The sequence below is a fragment of the Dreissena polymorpha genome, chromosome 1 (assembly GCF_020536995.1).
Source record: "Dreissena polymorpha isolate Duluth1 chromosome 1, UMN_Dpol_1.0, whole genome shotgun sequence".
Classification (NCBI taxonomy): domain Eukaryota; kingdom Metazoa; phylum Mollusca; class Bivalvia; order Myida; family Dreissenidae; genus Dreissena; species Dreissena polymorpha.
This window is the reverse complement of record NC_068355.1, coordinates 124,356,514-124,376,633: the sequence shown is the minus strand read 5'-3', so window position 1 is coordinate 124,376,633 and position 20,120 is coordinate 124,356,514. Positions and strand designations below refer to the sequence as shown.

The 20,120-nt window shown below is 35.2% G+C and overlaps 1 protein-coding gene and 1 long non-coding RNA gene across 4 annotated transcripts in view; one reads left to right on the top strand and one right to left on the bottom strand.

Annotated features, from left to right (window-relative positions):
• Window positions 1-19,644, top strand: part of LOC127848741 (sialate O-acetylesterase-like) — an 87,741-nt gene extending 68,097 nt beyond the window's left edge. For 2 of the 3 annotated variants that reach the window (XM_052381359.1, XM_052381356.1), the window contains exons 2-10: window positions 13,303-13,412; window positions 14,070-14,163; window positions 14,463-14,584; window positions 14,900-15,038; window positions 16,282-16,614; window positions 17,193-17,317; window positions 18,050-18,207; window positions 18,667-18,874; window positions 19,249-19,644. In XM_052381359.1, the coding sequence (XP_052237319.1) occupies window positions 13,303-13,412; window positions 14,070-14,163; window positions 14,463-14,584; window positions 14,900-15,038; window positions 16,282-16,614; window positions 17,193-17,317; window positions 18,050-18,207; window positions 18,667-18,874; window positions 19,249-19,500 (1,541 nt within the window). In that variant the 3' untranslated portion in view covers window positions 19,501-19,644. Of the gene's footprint in view, window positions 1-12,322; window positions 12,417-13,302; window positions 13,413-14,069; window positions 14,164-14,462; window positions 14,585-14,899; window positions 15,039-16,281; window positions 16,615-17,192; window positions 17,318-18,049; window positions 18,208-18,666; window positions 18,875-19,248 lie in introns of those variants that run through there. The other variant, XM_052381355.1, reaches the window with a different exon arrangement.
• On the bottom strand, window positions 16,462-18,050 carry LOC127848862 (uncharacterized). The gene is made up of 2 exons (XR_008034796.1): window positions 17,757-18,050; window positions 16,462-17,386 (listed from the first exon to the last, which is right to left on the bottom strand). It is a non-coding gene; the product is annotated as an uncharacterized LOC127848862 (long non-coding RNA).
• Window positions 19,645-20,120: the final 476 nt, after the last annotated feature.

Here is a 20,120-nt window from a genome sequence, read left to right as displayed (position 1 = left end):
TTTTTGTGTTGTTTTTTAATTTTAAGGGATTCAAACAAAAGCAAAAAAGAAAAAGAATACAACAATGCAAAATAAGCAAGTGACTCTGTTGGCTGGTAGAAAGCTACATAAATGTTTAAAGCCAGAGGGACCAAGATTATTATCAGAAATTCATGAACAGCTTTATAAAAAAAATATTGCTGACGAGTGCATCAATGTCGTCATTGTGTATTGAATAGTCAATGCGTATATGCCATAATGAAATAGTAAAAATAATTTGCAACAAAATATCGATAATACAACATTTTTAACTGAACAACATGTTAAGGAGGCACTGCAATGGGGCTCTTGCAGATACTTTTAACATGGGTAATACTGTCGCACAACTCATACAGGTGCAACATCAAAACAACGGCAGAATAAACCGACGAAATTTGGGCGGGTTATGCATACAAAGATTTTAATAAAATTTCGATACCTGAAAATATACTTCATTACTTATTTGTGTTCCATAAATAAGTACACTACCACTAAGATTTTGGAAAACCAACTCATATAATGCTTATTTGGTCTAATGTTGCTAAAAAGGCATTACCGGATGACTCTCTAAACTTAGAATGTCTTTCCTGTATTCAGGTAGTGTATCATTTCAATTGTTCAGATGCTAGACACATGCTATATCCCTTCTGTTGAAGCACTTACGTTTATGTTTAAACATGGTAAAACTGTTCAAAAACTTAATAGATATTGAGCAGTATATGGGGTATATTTCAATTCAGTACGTTGATCGGTAATTTTCTATCGGAAAGCTTTTTAATTTTTTTTAATTTTCGAGTTTTCACAAAACAAACGTGTTTTTTTTATGCCGTTTCGACGTTCCTGCACATGAACAATAATATTAATATAGCACATAATTTTCGACTCGAACGTTATTACAAATTGATCATCAAACTATATTGCAATAGTCATATTGAGAGAAATATATTGCATTTAAAAGGTTTTAAAAATGATAGCATATTTTTTATAGACAATAACAATGACAAGTGGAAATGTTAAGATTTTGACAAAAGTCGGGTTAAACAAATACAAATATTCTCAACAATCGTTATAATTATAGAAAGAACGTTCCAAATACACCACATGATTGATAAAATCTATTCATAATAAATCAAATGTCATCCACAAGAAATGAAATGGTAAATTGTTTGGGGAAACACATACAAATGTGAAGAAAAATTTACCTTGATGAAAGCCGGTAGTAATATTAGCCAACAATGTCAAACTTTTCCCTATTGTGCGTTCGTTTACAGCGCAAATTAGATAATGACATTCGTTTTGTATCTTCACAATAAACTCAAACTGCGCGTTTTGGTAGGCAAAGCAAAACACAACAAAAGAGATCAAATAACGGTAGCACAGAACACTAGTGATTCATCGACTATCTACGGGATTCTCCGCAAGATATGCCTCGTGTCTTATTGTCACCATATTGGCTTTTATTACTACTTAACTACCCATCAAGTTATCAGTCCATTGTTATAAGGCTGTATACGACGCGCGTTGAACTAGCGCAAAACTTTCTACCGAAGCTTTATTGTAAAGAACACTGTTTACGTTCATTTGTGTTTTACATTTTGACCTTTTATCCAAATGATTTACTTTTCCAACATTATTTAATCACATTATTGATTGTACATTTTTGTAAATGAATTTACGGTGTTTACAAAACCAACAAAACCGAAAGTGAAACTGGATTCATTACGTTTCGCGATGTAAACACTAAATATTTGTTCAATGTGAGCAAGCAAAACAATCAAAGACGATGAAAAATTTACGCAATACAGACTTTCATTGCCGTTTGTAGTACTTGCTAAAATACCTATGATGACATGTCATGTATAAAAAATAATAATCAAAATAATGTCTGGGTTTGGCAAAACTAAAAACACCACTGGATTGTTACAATTCTGTATGACCAAATCAAATGTTATCATTTAATATTTCCAGTTTAATATACATTTTATATCAATTATTTTATTATGACATTGACGAACAAAGAAAATAATACAAAGGTTAATTTTCCCAATATTTACTGTGACAATTTGACACTGTTTAAATCTGCTCAGTCTTCTGTGTCTTAAAATAAAAATCCTTAATGATGTTATAAAAACATACATATTTGTACTACTAGTTTTACAAGTATATATATATACATATATATATATATATATATATATATATATATATATATATATATATATATATATATATATATATATATATATATATATATATATATATATATATATAATAAAAGTAAAAACACGTGTCTGGGATTTTAAATATATATTGATGTAGCCAACGCGTTTCGCATAGCTCATCAGGGCATAATACAATATATTACAACGTCAAAATGTCATGGAGATAACGTCATATCAATTATGACGTCATAACGTCAATAAATATTAAATGAAATTTAATTTGGGTTTAAATACATGTATAAAATGTTGTTCTTTTGCTAACCTAGCTGAAATATTGTTCGAAAATAGCTTATAAAATGGAAATATTTTAAATTTTGGTTTATTATGTGAACATTCATCTAAATGTTTACTTAAAGGCATCTGTCTTGTTGAGGGGTCTCGCATTTGTTGTTCATGGACAGATCGCCTATTTCTAAGTTTATCGCCAGTTTGGCCTATATAATATTGTTTGCATCCATTGCATACTAATACATAAATCACATTTTGTATATCACATGACATATTAGTTTTTATTTTGAACATTTTGCCATTAAAATCAAAAGAATTCCCTTCAATAATATAACCACACAGGGCGCATCTAGGGTCATTACATTTGGATACTCTTGGTTCTTGAGATGAAAAGTAAGATTTGGTTAACAGACGTTTTAAATTAGGTGGCTGTCGCTTACATTTTATTATCTTCTGATTTGAAATTATTTTATTCATAACCGGGTCTGTTTGTAAAATGTCAATGTTGTTTTTTAATACGCCAAACAGTTCTTTATTTTTTGGATTTTGTGTTGAAATAAATGGAACTATATTACTCTTGTCTTTTTGTGTTGATTTTGAAAGTAATTCATGTTTAGGGATGGAAAGTGCTTTTTTAATACCTGTATTTATAATAGATTGTGGATATTTTCTTTGAATAAGGGAATGCTTAAGTTCATTTAAACGTTTTAGTTTAAGTTTATCATTCGAAACTATGGTGCAGATCCGTTTCGCTAAAGTGAAAGGAATATTTATCTTTGTGTGTTTATTATGACACGAGGTAAAATTAAGATATTGTTTAGAATCAGTTTCTTTGTAATATATATCAGTATTAATTTCAGTATTGTTTTTTATAATCAATATATCAAGAAATGGTAACTCGAGTGTGCTTGTTTGCATTGTAAACTTGATATCCGAATGTAAGTTGTTTAAAATAGTATAAAAGTTTTGAAGTTCATGGGGAAATTTTGTCCAGAAAATAAAGCAATCGTCTAGAAATCTTTTCCAAAATGTTTTTATAAAAGAAAGAAATTCATCATTATAAATTGATCCAATTCTTGCATATAGTTTTTGTTCTAAAAATCCCACTACCAATGTAGCGTATGTTGGCGCGAATTTAGTACCCATTGCAGTCCCTTTAGATTGGTTGTAGTACTTATCATCAAAATTGAAGTTATTATTTTCAAGTATTATTTTTATGCCTTCTTTTATAAACCGTTGCGAAAACATTTCATTAACCGAATCTGGATATTTTTGAAGCCAATAATCAATAGCTTCTAAACCAAGAGTATGCGGTATATTAGAATATAAATTAATTACATCAAATGATACTAATGTACTTGACTCTGGAACTTGTGAAGGTATATGTTTTAGGAAATCTATGTTATTTGTTATATTGCTATAAAAGGGACTGCAATGGGTACTAAATTCGCGCCAACATACGCTACATTGGTAGTGGGATTTTTAGAACAAAAACTATATGCAAGAATTGGATCAATTTATAATGATGAATTTCTTTCTTTTATAAAAACATTTTGGAAAAGATTTCTAGACGATTGCTTTATTTTCTGGACAAAATTTCCCCATGAACTTCAAAACTTTTATACTATTTTAAACAACTTACATTCGGATATCAAGTTTACAATGCAAACAAGCACACTCGAGTTACCATTTCTTGATATATTGATTATAAAAAACAATACTGAAATTAATACTGATATATATTACAAAGAAACTGATTCTAAACAATATCTTAATTTTACCTCGTGTCATAATAAACACACAAAGATAAATATTCCTTTCACTTTAGCGAAACGGATCTGCACCATAGTTTCGAATGATAAACTTAAACTAAAACGTTTAAATGAACTTAAGCATTCCCTTATTCAAAGAAAATATCCACAATCTATTATAAATACAGGTATTAAAAAAGCACTTTCCATCCCTAAACATGAATTACTTTCAAAATCAACACAAAAAGACAAGAGTAATATAATTCCATTTATTTCAACACAAAATCCAAAAAATAAAGAACTGTTTGGCGTATTAAAAAACAACATTGACATTTTACAAACAGACCCGGTTATGAATAAAATAATTTCAAATCAGAAGATAATAAAATGTAAGCGACAGCCACCTAATTTAAAACGTCTGTTAACCAAATCTTACTTTTCATCTCAAGAACCAAGAGTATCCAAATGTAATGACCCTAGATGCGCCCTGTGTGGTTATATTATTGAAGGGAATTCTTTTGATTTTAATGGCAAAATGTTCAAAATAAAAACTAATATGTCATGTGATATACAAAATGTGATTTATGTATTAGTATGCAATGGATGCAAACAATATTATATAGGCCAAACTGGCGATAAACTTAGAAATAGGCGATCTGTCCATGAACAACAAATGCGAGACCCCTCAACAAGACAGATGCCTTTAAGTAAACATTTAGATGAATGTTCACATAATGAACCAAAATTTAAAATATTTCCATTTTATAAGCTATTTTCGAACAATATTTCAGCTAGGTTAGCAAAAGAACAACATTTTATACATGTATTTAAACCCAAATTAAATTTCATTTAATATTTATTGACGTCATGACGTCATAATTGATATGACGTTATCTCCATGACATTTTGACGTTGTAATATATTGTATTATGCCCTGATGAGCTATGCGAAACGCGTTGGCTACATCAATATATATTTAAAATCCCAGACACGTGTTTTTACTTTTATTATATAATATTCACAATCTGGATTATTACATTTTACTTATATAACTATATATATATAAATATATATATATATATATATATATATATATATATATATATATATATATATATATATATATATATATATATATATATATATATATATATATATATATATATATATATATATAACTATATAAATATATATATATATACATATATATATATATATATATATATATATATTGAAAAAATAAACAAACGTCGCATGGGTATAAAAAAAATTGTATTAATATATGCCGACCGGTTTCGCACAGCTCATCAGGGCATATAAAATATACAACAATAACGTCAAATTGTCAAAGTAACCACGTCAAATGACGTTACTTATATTATGACGTCAAACGTCAAATTATAACAATGAATTTAACAGGGGCTTCATTAAATATATTAAAAAAATTGTTCTTTTGCTAACCTAGCTGAAACAGAGTCCGAATATAACTTAATTTGATGTTAATTTAAATTTTTCAAGACCTGCTAGTGTTGAAAAGTTAACATGCAGCATAGTTACCGTAATAAACTTAATTAAGTGACAGTTTTACTGATTTTTCTGGATGCTTTCGTCGTTTGACGGTCGCCAGTTGGGGCCCTTGTGGACCAACAATTGTTGCAGTCATTTTCCGGACGCATCCGTTGGTCTTGTGCTCTGTATAAGAGATGCGGGGCAGTCTTCGGAGACATTTATGTTCAAATGCCTGTATCCTGCGTACTGTGTACACGTAAAGCATCCAAGTATCGCAGCTGTAGAGAAGGATGGAGACTACGAGGACTTGTAGAGCCTGTTCTTGGTGGGGAAGCTGATGGAACTGCTTGTCTTATTCGGACCTCAGCGGTACTGGTACCATCCTTGAACAGGGTTGCGCCGAGGTACTTGAAGCTGGTCACTTCTTCTAGCTTCCTGCTGTTCATGGCATTGGTCGCACTGGTGTTGGTCGTGCTGTTTACCATGATCTTCGACTTCTCTGTGCTGACCTCGATCCCGTATGCTTCTGCTTTTTCATATTCGGTTGGTGAGATCTTGAAGTTCACTGCTGGTACCACTCATTAGGTAAATGTCATCAGCGAATCCAGTTGGAGATGGGTCTTTTACTGATGGAGATAGAAGTGTGGTGGTCATGGAGAGTCTTCTGCATCATCTTCTCAATAAAAAGGTTAAACAGGACGGAAGTGAGCAGACATCCCCGAGGGACGCCCGTTGATGTCCTGAAGAAGTCCCCCTGCTGTCCATTGAAGAGTGCTGCAATGTAGGCTTTTCCGTAGAGTTCTTGAATGACTTGCACCAGCCCTTTGTCAATGTTGGATCCTCTCATAACCTGCTATAGGCCATCATGTCATGTAAGAGCTCACGTTGGTGTTGCAGGTGTTGCTCAATGATGATTCTGCTCCGCCCAGCTCTGAATCCAGCCTGCTGTTTGGCCAGCAGTTTCTCGGTTTACTTTTCAATCGATTAAGGATTATGCGAAGCATGACTTTGCTCGGCTGTCTGATGAGGCTGATAATGCGGTTGTTCTCGCACAACTTGAGGTTGCCCTTTTACGGTAGGAATATGTTTAGTGGCTGGGTCCACTCTTTGTGCCACTTCTTCTCCTCTCAGATATTTTGGCATAGTACCGTCATTGCCGCAGTCGTCGCCTCTCCTCCGTGCTAAATAGGCTCGGAAGGGACTTTGTCCACTCCCGAATATTTTTCTGCCCTAAGACTACGCATTGCCTCTCCCACCTCAGCCATTTCCGTCGTCCGCTTCTGGTGTGGGATCAGTCTGAAGTAGACTGGAGTCTGGTTGAAGCGGCTAGTTGTAGAGGTCACTGCAGTATTTAGCCAACCTGTTAAGTACTGCGGCAATCTCAGTAAGGAGATTTCCGTTAGCGTCTGATATAACATGGGCATTGGGTTTACTGGTCTTCGTGAGGGTCTTGCGGATACTGTAGGCATTCTTTCTGCTGCCTGCGTTTATCTCTTTGTCGATGAAGATACATTGTTCCTCAATCTATTCCTCCTCTTCTTCCTAATCTCCCTGTTCGCTTTCTGGTAATTTGCCCTAAAGTCCAGGCTGGTGTAGTTCTCATGCCACAGCTCTCTTCTTTTGAAACGTAGGTCCATGATTTCGGCCGTTACTCGTGGCTTGTCTTCCTTCTCTCTCTCCCAAGCACTTATTCGGTCGATGACGGTAGTACATCCTTGATGTTGTTGGTTATGGAGTCGATGTCATTGTCTAAGATGGCCAGGGCTGCAAACTTGCCACCTATCTATGCTTGAAATACCTCTGCTATCACTGAAAACCCAGAGACGGTGAACGCCGGGACGGGTGTCAGATCACAAACTGAACGTTGGGCCTCATTCAATAAAACATTTATCTTGTCTTTAACGTACTTGTTTGTCATGTTTAAAAAATAACAGACAATTGTTCTGTTGTGAAAAAAATACTTAAAAAATAATTATTTTATATCAAAATCGATGTTTATGAAGTGAGAGCGTCTGTTAGAATGACTAAACCCAACTTAAATCTTTATCACAATTTCCTCGTGCAAAACCTGACCAATAGAAATCGCTGATACTTCTAATAATGCTTAATATAATAGCATTATCAATCACGTTGTCTATTGTATTTCATGTAAAACTCGGAAGCGATTTCGTCTAAGACGATGGGCTAGTATGTATCATAGAAACGTGATAACGATTTACTAACAAGAAATATCATAAACGTTTAATATGAGTTAATAATGTAAAAGATATACGCTCAGAACAATCCAATTTTAATATGCTTAAGTCTAAACTTCTCAAACTTCTCACAGCTGTATCTTCCTATGGCCGGTTAATCACCGCTCAAAAACGGATCAAATATCACGTGACCATAGCTGCTTTAAATAGAAACTATTTAAGAGTATCCTTACCAAAATTATACAATCCTTAAAGTGTTAACGGTTATAAATTGCAGATAATTAATTTAAGACGGTAGACGTGTTAGTTGTGTTTACATATTCTAACTAGCCTCGCGAATATGAAGAATTCCTCAAGTTGCTCTCGCCCTTAATTTTCTTACTGTGTATAATAACATTTTATTCAGCGTTTAAGTACATTTACAACATTTCAACGAATCTATTACCAAAATGATGTACCAAACTCTTCAATACAATCTACAGAGAACAGCATATTATATCTATATTTTATTTAATAAATACGGTTTCAGAAGAAGACAACGAGTTCGAGAGGATTCTGGAGGAAAGTGGATTCGAAACGTCGATGTAAAAGCTCGATGAAATTAACAATCAATGGGAAAGTTTAAAAAAACAAACATTACCATCACCGGAGAGTTGGGCTGTGGAAAGTCTTCGTTGATTTATACTCTGCGAAACATGAAAGCGGGCGATGTCGGTGCTGCCAAGATTGCGTGCACTGAGACGACCAAGGAACCGACTCCCTTTCCGTATAGAGAAAATGAAAATGTTAAGATTTGGGACTTGGCAGGTGTGGGGACACCAAACTTTCCTAAAGAAACATATCTCAAGACTTAAGACTATAAAAAATCGAGCGATACGATTTAATTCGTGTGGTTTCAAGCACTCGCTACAAAGAAAACGACGTGGCTCGCGAAAGAGACCAATTGCAGTTATCAAAATTCGAATATATTTTTAATAAGAACAAAAGTTGAAAGCGACTAAGAATATTATCTAAAAGGACATCGTATGGCTCCAGTACCGGGACAAAAAGCAATCATTTTGAAGACAATCGGAAATGAAATCATGGTCAATCATAATGCAGCAGGGATAAAACTTGTTTACATGTTTTTAATCAAAAGTCACAGACCAGAAACTTTTGACTTTGGAAAGCTAAAAACTATGCTTATTAAAAAGGTATTGGCATTTAAACGGGTACACTTATTTTTTCTTGTCCAGCGTTTCAAATAATGTAGCCAAGAACGTACGTGTTTTGGAAAGCAGTATTCGATTTTGCTTTGACTGGATACATTTCAGCATTAAAGTCAGAACGAGAGAAAGGCTACTGCTTGGAACTAGACGTACTTATAATGAATGTGCTCGTGTACAAACTTGGAATAGACGCGCATTCCGTAAGTATCTGCGCTAAAGTGCTTATAATGCAGGACGACTAAATCGACATTAAGCTTGATATGCAATCGCATGTCATTTTGAAGACGTCTTCCGAATTAGCGAAGTTTTGTGACCTATATGACAAATTAAGACCGTCGACTTATCACTCGTTCTCATTGCTTGGAAGACGTTCGAAAGTTAGGAACTATCAATGTACTATGGTACTTAAATGTCTGCTTAAGATTTGAATAACGAATAACATTTGTTTTTGACACTCAACGATGTCGATGAATTTTTACACGCCATCATATGATTATCACTTTTTTAAACTTCATAACTGATCTGAAAAACAAGGCAACGTAACTTTAGTTGTGTAGTCTTGACTTGCCTATAAAATACGGGATGTTTTGTATCCTAATTTGAATTATATATTGACGGCTAATGCAACTTATTTCGATACTTCAAAACATAACAGATAGTTGGCACTGAAAAGTAGACGTTTATCGCTGAAACGCTAAACATAAAATCGGACGATGGTGAAAATGTCGAGACTGTGACCACCAAGCAAAAGACCCTCTGTACACGAAAAGAAAATGAAATGTTACGACTGTTTTATTTCCCCATGACTTGACACGCCAACATTTGCAAACAAGACTTATCGTTTCACAAAAAACGAAAGCTATGAATTTGTTATGTTGGTTTCTTTTAATTATTAAAAAAAAACATGGTTTGTATGCCAGATATTTGGAGAATGTCGGATGTCATAAAACAATCTGCGACTGTGTCCCATGGTACAGACATGTCTGCTTAAGATGATTTCCTCGGAATGTCACCTACTACACAAATAAAACTGGGAATTACGAATCGGCCTAAAAAATACGGGTTTTTTAATTTGAAAATGTAAACTGAAAATGTTAAATTTTTACACATCTTAAGTGTGACGTATATTATATGACATGACACAAGTGCTAATGCAGTCCGTTGTTACAGCCAATATGGATGGTTCAGTGTTTATTGCATTACAACATAATGTAAATGCTTTTTAATTAAATATATTACCATAGTATCGAAAACAATTAAACTAATGTGGCGTCTACTCTCAACACAAAGTTGATTCGAAATCGCTCACATGTCTTCTGGAAATTATTGTAGCAAGTAATTTATATTTTACAAATAATGCACAGGACTTGTTTAATATTTGGATAATTAGTTAAACGAAAGACGACACTCAACAATTGTGTAATAATTATTGTAATCTATGATTTATAAATATATATTTGAAAATATTTTAAAACGTTCATGTCGGATCACTGTTTATATCCATATGATGTGCGTAACCGTAGATTATTGTGTAAATTACAGAATCTTGCAATTGTTTTTATACAACAAATAAAAAAATTCATTTAAATAGATACAATTACAACTATTTCATGTACCAACAAGCGATGATTAAATTTATTTTGTGTAAACAAAATAGTCTCAATGTAAAGCTATGTCATATCTATATATAAGAACTGGCCCGATTTCAAAATGTCGATGATTGCAGTTTTAATGTTTTGTATTTTAAGCGTTATGATGTATGCAATGTCATGCCAGAAGTTTGGAACCATATCTTTAGAAATTTCAAATCGATCGGTACGACTTAATTCTATTAATTTCAAGCGATCGTTGCAAAGAAAATAACGCATGGCTCGCAAAAAAGATCAATAAAATCCAAATTGGAATCTATTTTTGTAAGAACACGCGTTGATAACGACTTAAACAATTATCTAAAGGAACATTGGAAGCCACCTCTAGAACAACAAAAAACTTCCCCTTTTGAAAAACATAATAGATGAATAGATCAATGCAAAGAAAATCTTACTGCAGCAAAAATAAAAATTGCCAACATAATCCTAATCAACAGTTACTGTACGTTAACATTTGATTTGAAAAGCTTACAGTTATGCTAGGTAACAAAGGTATTTGCAATAAATGTAAAAGTATTTGCATTAAATGCACTGATTGTCTTTAAGTTTCCATCTTTTCAAATGAATCTCGTCAAGAAAATACGCTTCTTTGGTGGCAGAATGAACGATGTTTTTTTTTACTTGGACCATTGAAGCCATAAAGTCAGAGCGAGAGAAAGGTCAGCAATTCGAAGTGGAGTGCTCATGACGGAAGTCCGTTTGAACAAACGGCAGCTTTGAATAGACGCATATTGCGTAAGTGTTCTTGTGAAAAGGTTTAACAAGGGGGAGAAAGACATCTCGACGAAGCTTAAAGTGCTATTGCAAGACATTTTTAACAGTTTTGCAGCATTTGCAAAGTTTAATCACCATTATGACAAGTTCAGACCGTCGGCTTTCCATTCGTTCTCGTTATTTGGGGGAATGTCGAAAGTTAGACATCATTTGATCGGCGGCATTGTACAGCGGAATTCCAAATACTACAAAAACCCATTTAACTGAACGAATGAAATAAAATGTTTACGAATAACAACGAGTAAAATATGCAATGGCAATGTACCAGTGTTATTTAAATATATTGTTTCAAACTATTTTCCAAATACAGAAGACAATGGAATTCATTGGCTTTCGTACACTATCGCTCGCAAGCAAACTTTCATAAAACTAAAATACAGCCCACATAAAATAAATAACGATATTGCTATGACGAGCCCAGAAGGACTTGAATGTGTTACTCGTTTTAACTATACCTAAATGTGGATCACGTTAATAAGTTAATATGAGTGTTTGGATACACTCCGAGTCCTCATATAAAACAGCCTCGGGCGTGAAAGAACCTTAGAAATCTCAAAATACACACACATGCATTTAGATGATTTTTAAGAGCTGCCTGCAGTACTAATCTATATGTGTAATGTTGTAATGTAAGCCCGGACCAAAATTGAAATATTATCTCATTGAGTGGATCAATTAGAACTTCACTTACCATGTCAGAGAACAAACGTCCCCTAAATAGCAAGACATCTAGTGACATGTGGAATGTTTAAATGCGCAATCAGCAATTTAACAAAACCTAGCCCATCATTTCTCGTTTCGATGCACACCATGATGGTCATAGGATTATATCTACTTGTCCTTCTTGGGACTGTTAAATCAGGTAAGTATAGCACTTGTTATAAGCAAACTATATTTTCACAAAAGCTTTTTATTTAATAATAAGGAATTCAACTGGTATTGGTATTGGTATTTGTTTTTAAGTTACCGGTAGCTTAAATTTACAACATATTTTTATAGTATTCTAATTGACTAATTAGCTTAAGTACCCAATATTCACCCAGAATGAGTAAAACGTTGGTTGGTATACCAATGAAATATAAATAATAAATATAAATAATTCCCACAATAACTCGTCTCTTTAAATGTTTCTTATATGATCACAATTCCAGGTGTTGTTTTTGTATAGGCTTCGATTGCCGGATTTCAACGAGGAGTAAATATGAAAGTCGGTTGGAGATGCAAATCGCATCAATGTCAATGTTTAAACCGAACCTAAAGTGTTGTTTAACAAAATCAAGCTTGATACATAATGCGATCGCAAGACCTATCTTGACCCTGCAATTAAAGAAGGAAAAATTGTTGAGCTGATAAATACACACATTCGAAAAAAATGTGTACGGTGCATTCGCATAATTGATATAGATTTGTCCATAACTTTGTTTACGTATACCACTTTTGTTGCGGGTACGTAGTATCCGAATTTAGAGCTGAATTCTAGTTTACAAGTAGGAAAACAGTTCGCTTACTTCTAATATATGGAACAAAAATGTGATATTGTATTTAAAACAATTTATGAGTGCATTTTGTATTTTCCTATCAGTAAAAATAAACCCATCGTCATTGTCAGTCATTTTAGAAAATGAAACGAGCTGCAAAACTTCAACTTTAACCCATTTGACTGCAGTGCTTAATCTTCCGAAAACGTTTAACGAGCTGATACCAAAATGTTCAACAAACCAAATATGCGTTCTCTTTCTGTCTGCAAGAGCTGTCGCTGGCCTCGTATTTCGGGGACCACATGGTTCTACAGCGAGCCCCTGCCTCCAGTCAGATTTGGGGCTACGCCGACAAACTGGACACTGTAGTCACTGCGCAGGTAACACACGCCCCGTATTTTATATTGTATATGCAGTTGTTATATTGTCTCTTAAATTAGAGACAGCAAACAAGCTCATGGTAACGAGAAATTCTCTCCTGATAGTGATGTTGGGTTTTTAATACAAACCTTAAACTGGCTCGAAATACTACAAATACTTCACGGCCGTTCTGTTTTGAAACTTGCAATGACTTCGCTCGAAACTGAGCTTCATTCACCCGTATGGCTTGTGTGATTAATGTCGCGCAAAGTGCAAGGTTCGGCGCACCTTTTAACCAGTTAACTCCAAAATGCATTGCGTTAACCGTAACACTAAAATCATATTGTAATGCTATGTAAATAGTTACTAAATAAAGTACTCCGTGATATTAACGATAATTTATCCTCTGCTCATGATCTGGAGCTTCTAAGTGTCCGTAATCAAGCAGCTCTGTGACACTGAACACTGAATGCCAAAAGAAGGAATACAATTTGTTCATGCAAATCACCACTGCTGGGCGCAAAATCTCGCGTTAAAGCTATGAAACACAGCTGGTAATACTAAATTTTATGGTAAAATTTGCGCTACGCAATTTTGGACCAATGTCCGCGCAGAGATTTGACTGTATAGCTTGTATTAAATATTTGTAAGATACAATAAACACAAATCACTAACAGGTGGGTTTAGAGGGACCAAGGTACAGCACGAAGACGGTCAATCACAGCGGCTTGAAAAGAATCATTTGGAAGATAACTTTTCCACCGCAAAACGGTTAGATTAAGATTTCACAGTTAAAATGTTTTTGTGCAATTATTTTTGGTTCATATTTTGATATAAAAATATATTGCAAAATTAACGAATTATGTGTATAGATATTTATTTTACCACTCTGGTCTTCTGAAATGGAGAAGACCCTAAACAGATTCTCATCAAAGATAAATGATATTTGAATCAGATAATATTAGCCCGAAGCTACATTATTGTTGGAAAAAAACATCAGTTTTATTCATCAATCATGTATGTAATACATGTAAATAATTTCTACATAACAAAGACCTATTTTTTATTAGCCGAAGGCTCTTTCGTTATTACGATCAGTTCCACTGAAGGCACTCTAAGCATCCAGGACGTGATCTTTGGGGATGTGTGGGTGTGTTCTGGTCAGAGCAACATGCAGTTCACCCTTAATATGGTAACGTACGGCTTCTGTAGCAGCTAACGGTACAACAGCTTATTTCTTGCATTAGGTTACATCTTATATCATACCTCTTCACTTCAGACCCTTTGACGTAGGTATTGTAACGTCTGAACACATCATCATCACATTTATGCGTTCCATTTCGATAGGGCAACTTATGACTTCTATAGCATCACATATACTGTACGAATATCATTTTTCTATAGACACTTTACCCTTAGTTTAGATTTTTTTACCATCAACTGACTATTTTGCATAATTATTTTAAGCCATATATCATGGGGTAAACCATCCGTCTCACTTTTACAGGTATACAATTCGACCCAGGAAATGGCCGAAGCTGACAACTACCCGGATATCCGGCTGTTCACAGTACAGGATGTATTTTCGGCTGAGCCGTTGTACGAACTGAAGGCCGTACAGCAACCGTGGAGCAGAGCAAGCAAAGGTAAACAGAAGGAACGGAGTCTGGATGCAGTCTTTGTGTGTAGAAAATAGTTATCACTTCGTATTGTGTATGATCTATTTAAGGTAGCGCACCTCTAATGATTTCCCGCGATTTCTTCGAAGGTTGAAGAGCCTACTATTAGGTGCCGTAGCCTAGTGGTTAAGGCGATAGACTAGAAATCTTTTGGGATATTCCCGCGCAGGTTCGAATCCTGCCGACGACGTATACTTTTTTGCGACGCGTTTTATTTATTTTCTAACGTAATTTGATTTAATATGGCATATAAGCTATATTTATTGTTAAATATGTTGCAATTTTTATGCACATTCTTCAATTATTAAAATTAAAACAACGTTATGGCGAAATTGGGTGATTTACTGTTGAAAATACGAACCATGCATGTTGCATTTTTATTTTTATTTCAAAAAGTAAACGGTAAATCGGTCTAGTTCTTGGTATTTTTGCTGTATATAGTGTTTCTATAAAAAAAACTAAGTTTAAAATATGACTTAAATGATACTATTTCGAATTTTATGACACATTGTTTTTAACCGACCCAATTTTTACTTGGCTGAAATCACTTACATTTCATGGCGCTCTTCCATAGATAAAAATTTGTAAAAAAATAAATGTCTGTAAAAGAATACTTATTTCATCTTGTTTAAACTTAAACACCTTTACAGCATCTGTACACACCAACTGCATGCCAATATTTGGAAATTTGAATGAATTATGGAACTTTTATATACCCCAGGGGTGAAAATAAACTGGACAAAAGCCGAGCGTGGGGGTGGTTTTGAAAAAATCGGTATATTTTTTTAAAAAGCATGGAAAGCCTACCTACAAATGTGCATGTAGTTCAGTGAAATGATGCTGATTAAGAAAATAATTAATTAGATTATATTTGGATGTGTGGCCATTAGAGGTGCGCTACCTTAAATTACAAACGCTCTTAACATCATGCATAGATGTATTTTATAGGTCGAATACCACCCGTCGACGATTAGATTGTAGACTAGTTTATGATAATAACGAAATCCAGTGCTGACGAACAGGATATTAAGTTTACAATTTATTTTAATGTCTGTTGTACAATTGATGGCGTTCAACCTACAATGGTGATTAAAAATAACCAATCTACTTCAAACAGTTTAACCGATTTGAAAAAAAACACAAGTATTTATCGAACGTTGTTAATACCAAGTGATTGATGATGAGCCGAATACATGTGTCTCTTTGCCAGAAAGTGTTGGGGGTGCGGACTGGACGTACTTCTCCGCGGTGTGCTGGCTCTACGGGAAGTATCTTTACCAGCAGCTGAAGCGCCCTATCGGTCTGGTAGCCTCCACTTGGGGCGGCACGCCCGTGGAGGCGTGGTCTTCGAAGGACGCCATGGCGATGTGCGCGTCCCCTAGCGTGGGACTTCTCCAGTCTGATGCGCCGTCTATCGTGGAACGCCCCAATTCAGCTGTGCCTAACTTTGGTGTGGCCGACCAAAACACGCCCACCCAGCTCTGGAACGCCATGATAAATCCGCTTCTGAATATGACCATCTATGGCGCCATCTGGTACCAAGGTACGTAAACGCGTTGATCATGCGTGCTAAAAAGTTTATGATCGATTTAGTAACTTGACTGTGTCATACTAGTATATGTTCATAATTTGTAACTGACATCACCTGGCAGAGTATTTATTTAAATAAATACGTCAAATATTTACTAGATGCACCAGTTACGTTTAAATTATGATTTTTGCTCACTAGTCAAATATGTCAATCAAGGAACTTAATGACTGCTTATGTGTTTTCGTTTTTTTGGTAAATTCTACGTTTAGCAATTGTACGTATAATTTAATCGTTTTACTTCAAATCCTGAGACAATCAACCTTATGAGAACAGATCGTATCAGGCGTGTATGTTTTAGCAACTGGTCGGTTCGAGTACATACTTAGTCCCAACAATGCTAACACTAGCCTCTCTAGTTCAATATTATTTATGCCACCATTTGTCGTAACTGTATTTTAAAATCGCCATCGTCTATATCCACATTCGCATTAATCCACTATGATTGTTTATCCATAACGCACATCATATAGTGGTATATATATACATAGTGTGGGTTCAAGAATGGCCCTAACTTTGGGCTGATTCTGCAGGAGAGGCCAATGCAGGCGCTCCTGACTCATACAAGTGCCGCTTCCAGGCCATGATCAACGACTGGCGAGCAAAATTCAGCGCCGAGGGCCACACGGACGGGATGTTTCCATTCGGGTTTGTTCAGGTGGTTGTAGCGAATGAACATGTCTACAAAGTGCCGAATCAACAGGGTTCTCGGGGGTTTTCACACGGGCTGGACAGAATGAAAAACACACCGTTTAGAACTTTATTTTTTTAAATATCTAAAGTTATTAAAATTCATTTGCAAAAAATCTTCAATGCATAAAACGCATGATTATTGCAGTGTGTGCCGATATCTAAAGGTATAAGAATAAATCATTGAATACGTCTGAAATCGTTGTCAAAATTCCACGTTGCGCGTATAATAACCGTATAAATGAATACAGTACACATAGAATATTTGAACAAGAACGCATGTTTATTAAATAAAGTAATACTGATGTATTTCAAATTGCCATAAGCAGCATAAAATCTGTCTTATATCCACTAGTTGAAATTTTTAAGAATGTTTGTTTAAGTTATTTGAAAAAAACACCACTTACCGGTGTGTTCAAGTCCATTAATGTTTAATTGGGAACCCCACAAAGTCACGTGATCCTGCACCCTGATCTGTCATGATAAATGTTTCAGCCTGAAATAACTGAAATTAATACATGTATAGTCATTTTATCAGTATTAATTTAAATCTAGTAGTATGTTGTATACAATTTCTGTTACCACGTATTGTACATAGACTGACGTTTTGCATTGTTTCTTACTAATCTTTATCCAATTTTAGCCATCTGTGAATTTTGTCCCGTTCAATGAAAACTGACAAAAATATCTTATTATTAAGCTTGCCCCGTGGCGTAACGACCCCACCATCATCACGGGTTTTCCAGACATCCGATGGCACCAGACATTCGACTACGGATACGTGCCTAATCCGGAACTTCCTAAAGTCTTCATGGCAGTTGCGATAGATCTCCCAGACTTCGATTCACCTTACAACAGGTACGTCCATATCTCATCTGTAGTTCGCGAGTCAGTTACTTCAAAATCTGGTGTATGCATGCCCTTTTATAATAAGCGTGATTCACCAAAATTCACCGCACCACTATCGCGCTATCAAACCGCGATACCTTTTAGTACTTTCAGAAATAGTCATTGTGGTTCGTTGTAATATCATTCTGTTAACAATGAATTGTGTATTGTGAGATTTATTCGTCCATTTAGGACAATAGTAGTGCATTATTTTGCATGTTTTAAATTACCAAATCATATTGCCCATTAACAAGATTTTCGGTTTTGTCATCATCAGTATTGGTACTTCATCCGCGTTTACTTGCGTCCAGCTTTTTGGTGTCAGTTCTTGTTCACATACATGCACATTATTTTCAAGCTTTACCGATTGAATTCACTCCTTAAACACGTCATTTCGTTGGTTAATTTGGTTGTCTGTTTTCATGCCAGTATCCACCCACGTGACAAGCAGGACATTGCCTGGAGACTGACTCTTTCCGGACTCCAGGTGGCCTACAACATGAGTTCTCTGGGCCGCTACCTAGGACCACAGATCTCGGCTTACTACATAGACATAGGCTATCACACGTTGAGACTAGAGTTTGATGGAGCTAAGGGACAGGGAATTTCAGTAACCAATACATCCGCGGGATTTGAGGTAGAGTAAAGCACTTCTAATAAAACCTCTCAAGGGACATCATAAAAGTGGTCTTTATAGGGGGATAGTCATTGTATCGAGGTACCGATGTCCAGCAGTGTTCTGTCCTGGTTTTGGACTATTGAGAACAATGGCCCTTCCGGTTTGAAAAAAGTGGGGATAATGAAACGCATATGGAGACGCAAATAAAATAAGTTATTATCTTAACTGCTAAAATCAGTCTTTGCAATTGGCCTTAGTCAAATTGCTGCGCGGAGGCTGGGTCTTGAATGGTCACGTTATTTTACAACAAATATATATGATTTTAATAAAAACAACTAAGATTCGAATCTTTTGATATAAAATTGAGTTGGCTCATTTGCGTTTCTACGTAGGTGTGCTGCTCCATTAACAATATGACCAAATGCGACGGCAAGGACTCGGTGTGGCAGGCCGCGCCCATTACAGCCAGTGACTCCCACAGCGTCACGATGCGCTCCTGTGTGGGTATGTGGACCATGGGGGTGCGCTATGCCTGGGCGGAGTCGCCGTGCGCCTTCAAGGCGTGCGCCGTGTACACCCGAGAGAACAGCCTCCCTATGGCTCCGTTTGTTGTGGTGGGCGTCATTGGTGACGACGCGAACTGATGAGATCACTTTAAACGTTTTTCAACAAAAACACACGAGAAGTTTGAATACATCAATAATAATATATATATATATATATATATATAATTGTTTTGCTTCGTTGAATGTGGGCCAATGAATACAATTAAACGTGTATTTTCGTTATTATGTGGTTTTTATTATCTTCAATAAATGCAGACACCACATTGCAACAACAAATCGTTATTAGCAAATCTAAATAACTTCGGACATTTTACTTTTAGACACGCATGTTTGACCGTACATTAAAGTGCTGTTATCATTATGATTTTGGTGTACATAGCGGTATTGCACAAGTATTGGACCACGTCCAATAATATTGCCGTATAATATAATATTTATTTATTAGCAAAGACGCGTTCATCTCGATTTTTGACCTGCGCCATACAAATAACAGTTTTCATTCGCAAAAATGATTTTGGATTGCTGAAGAACGAACCGCCAGTCAGGGACTGAGTATCAAGCCAATCGGTCAACGTGCTGACGAGTTATTGATCAGAAACGATTTTCACACTTATTGTGACAGTGACCTTGACCTTTGACCTAGTGACCCCAAATTTGAAGGGTCATCTACTGACCAAGGCCAATGAGCATGGGTAGTA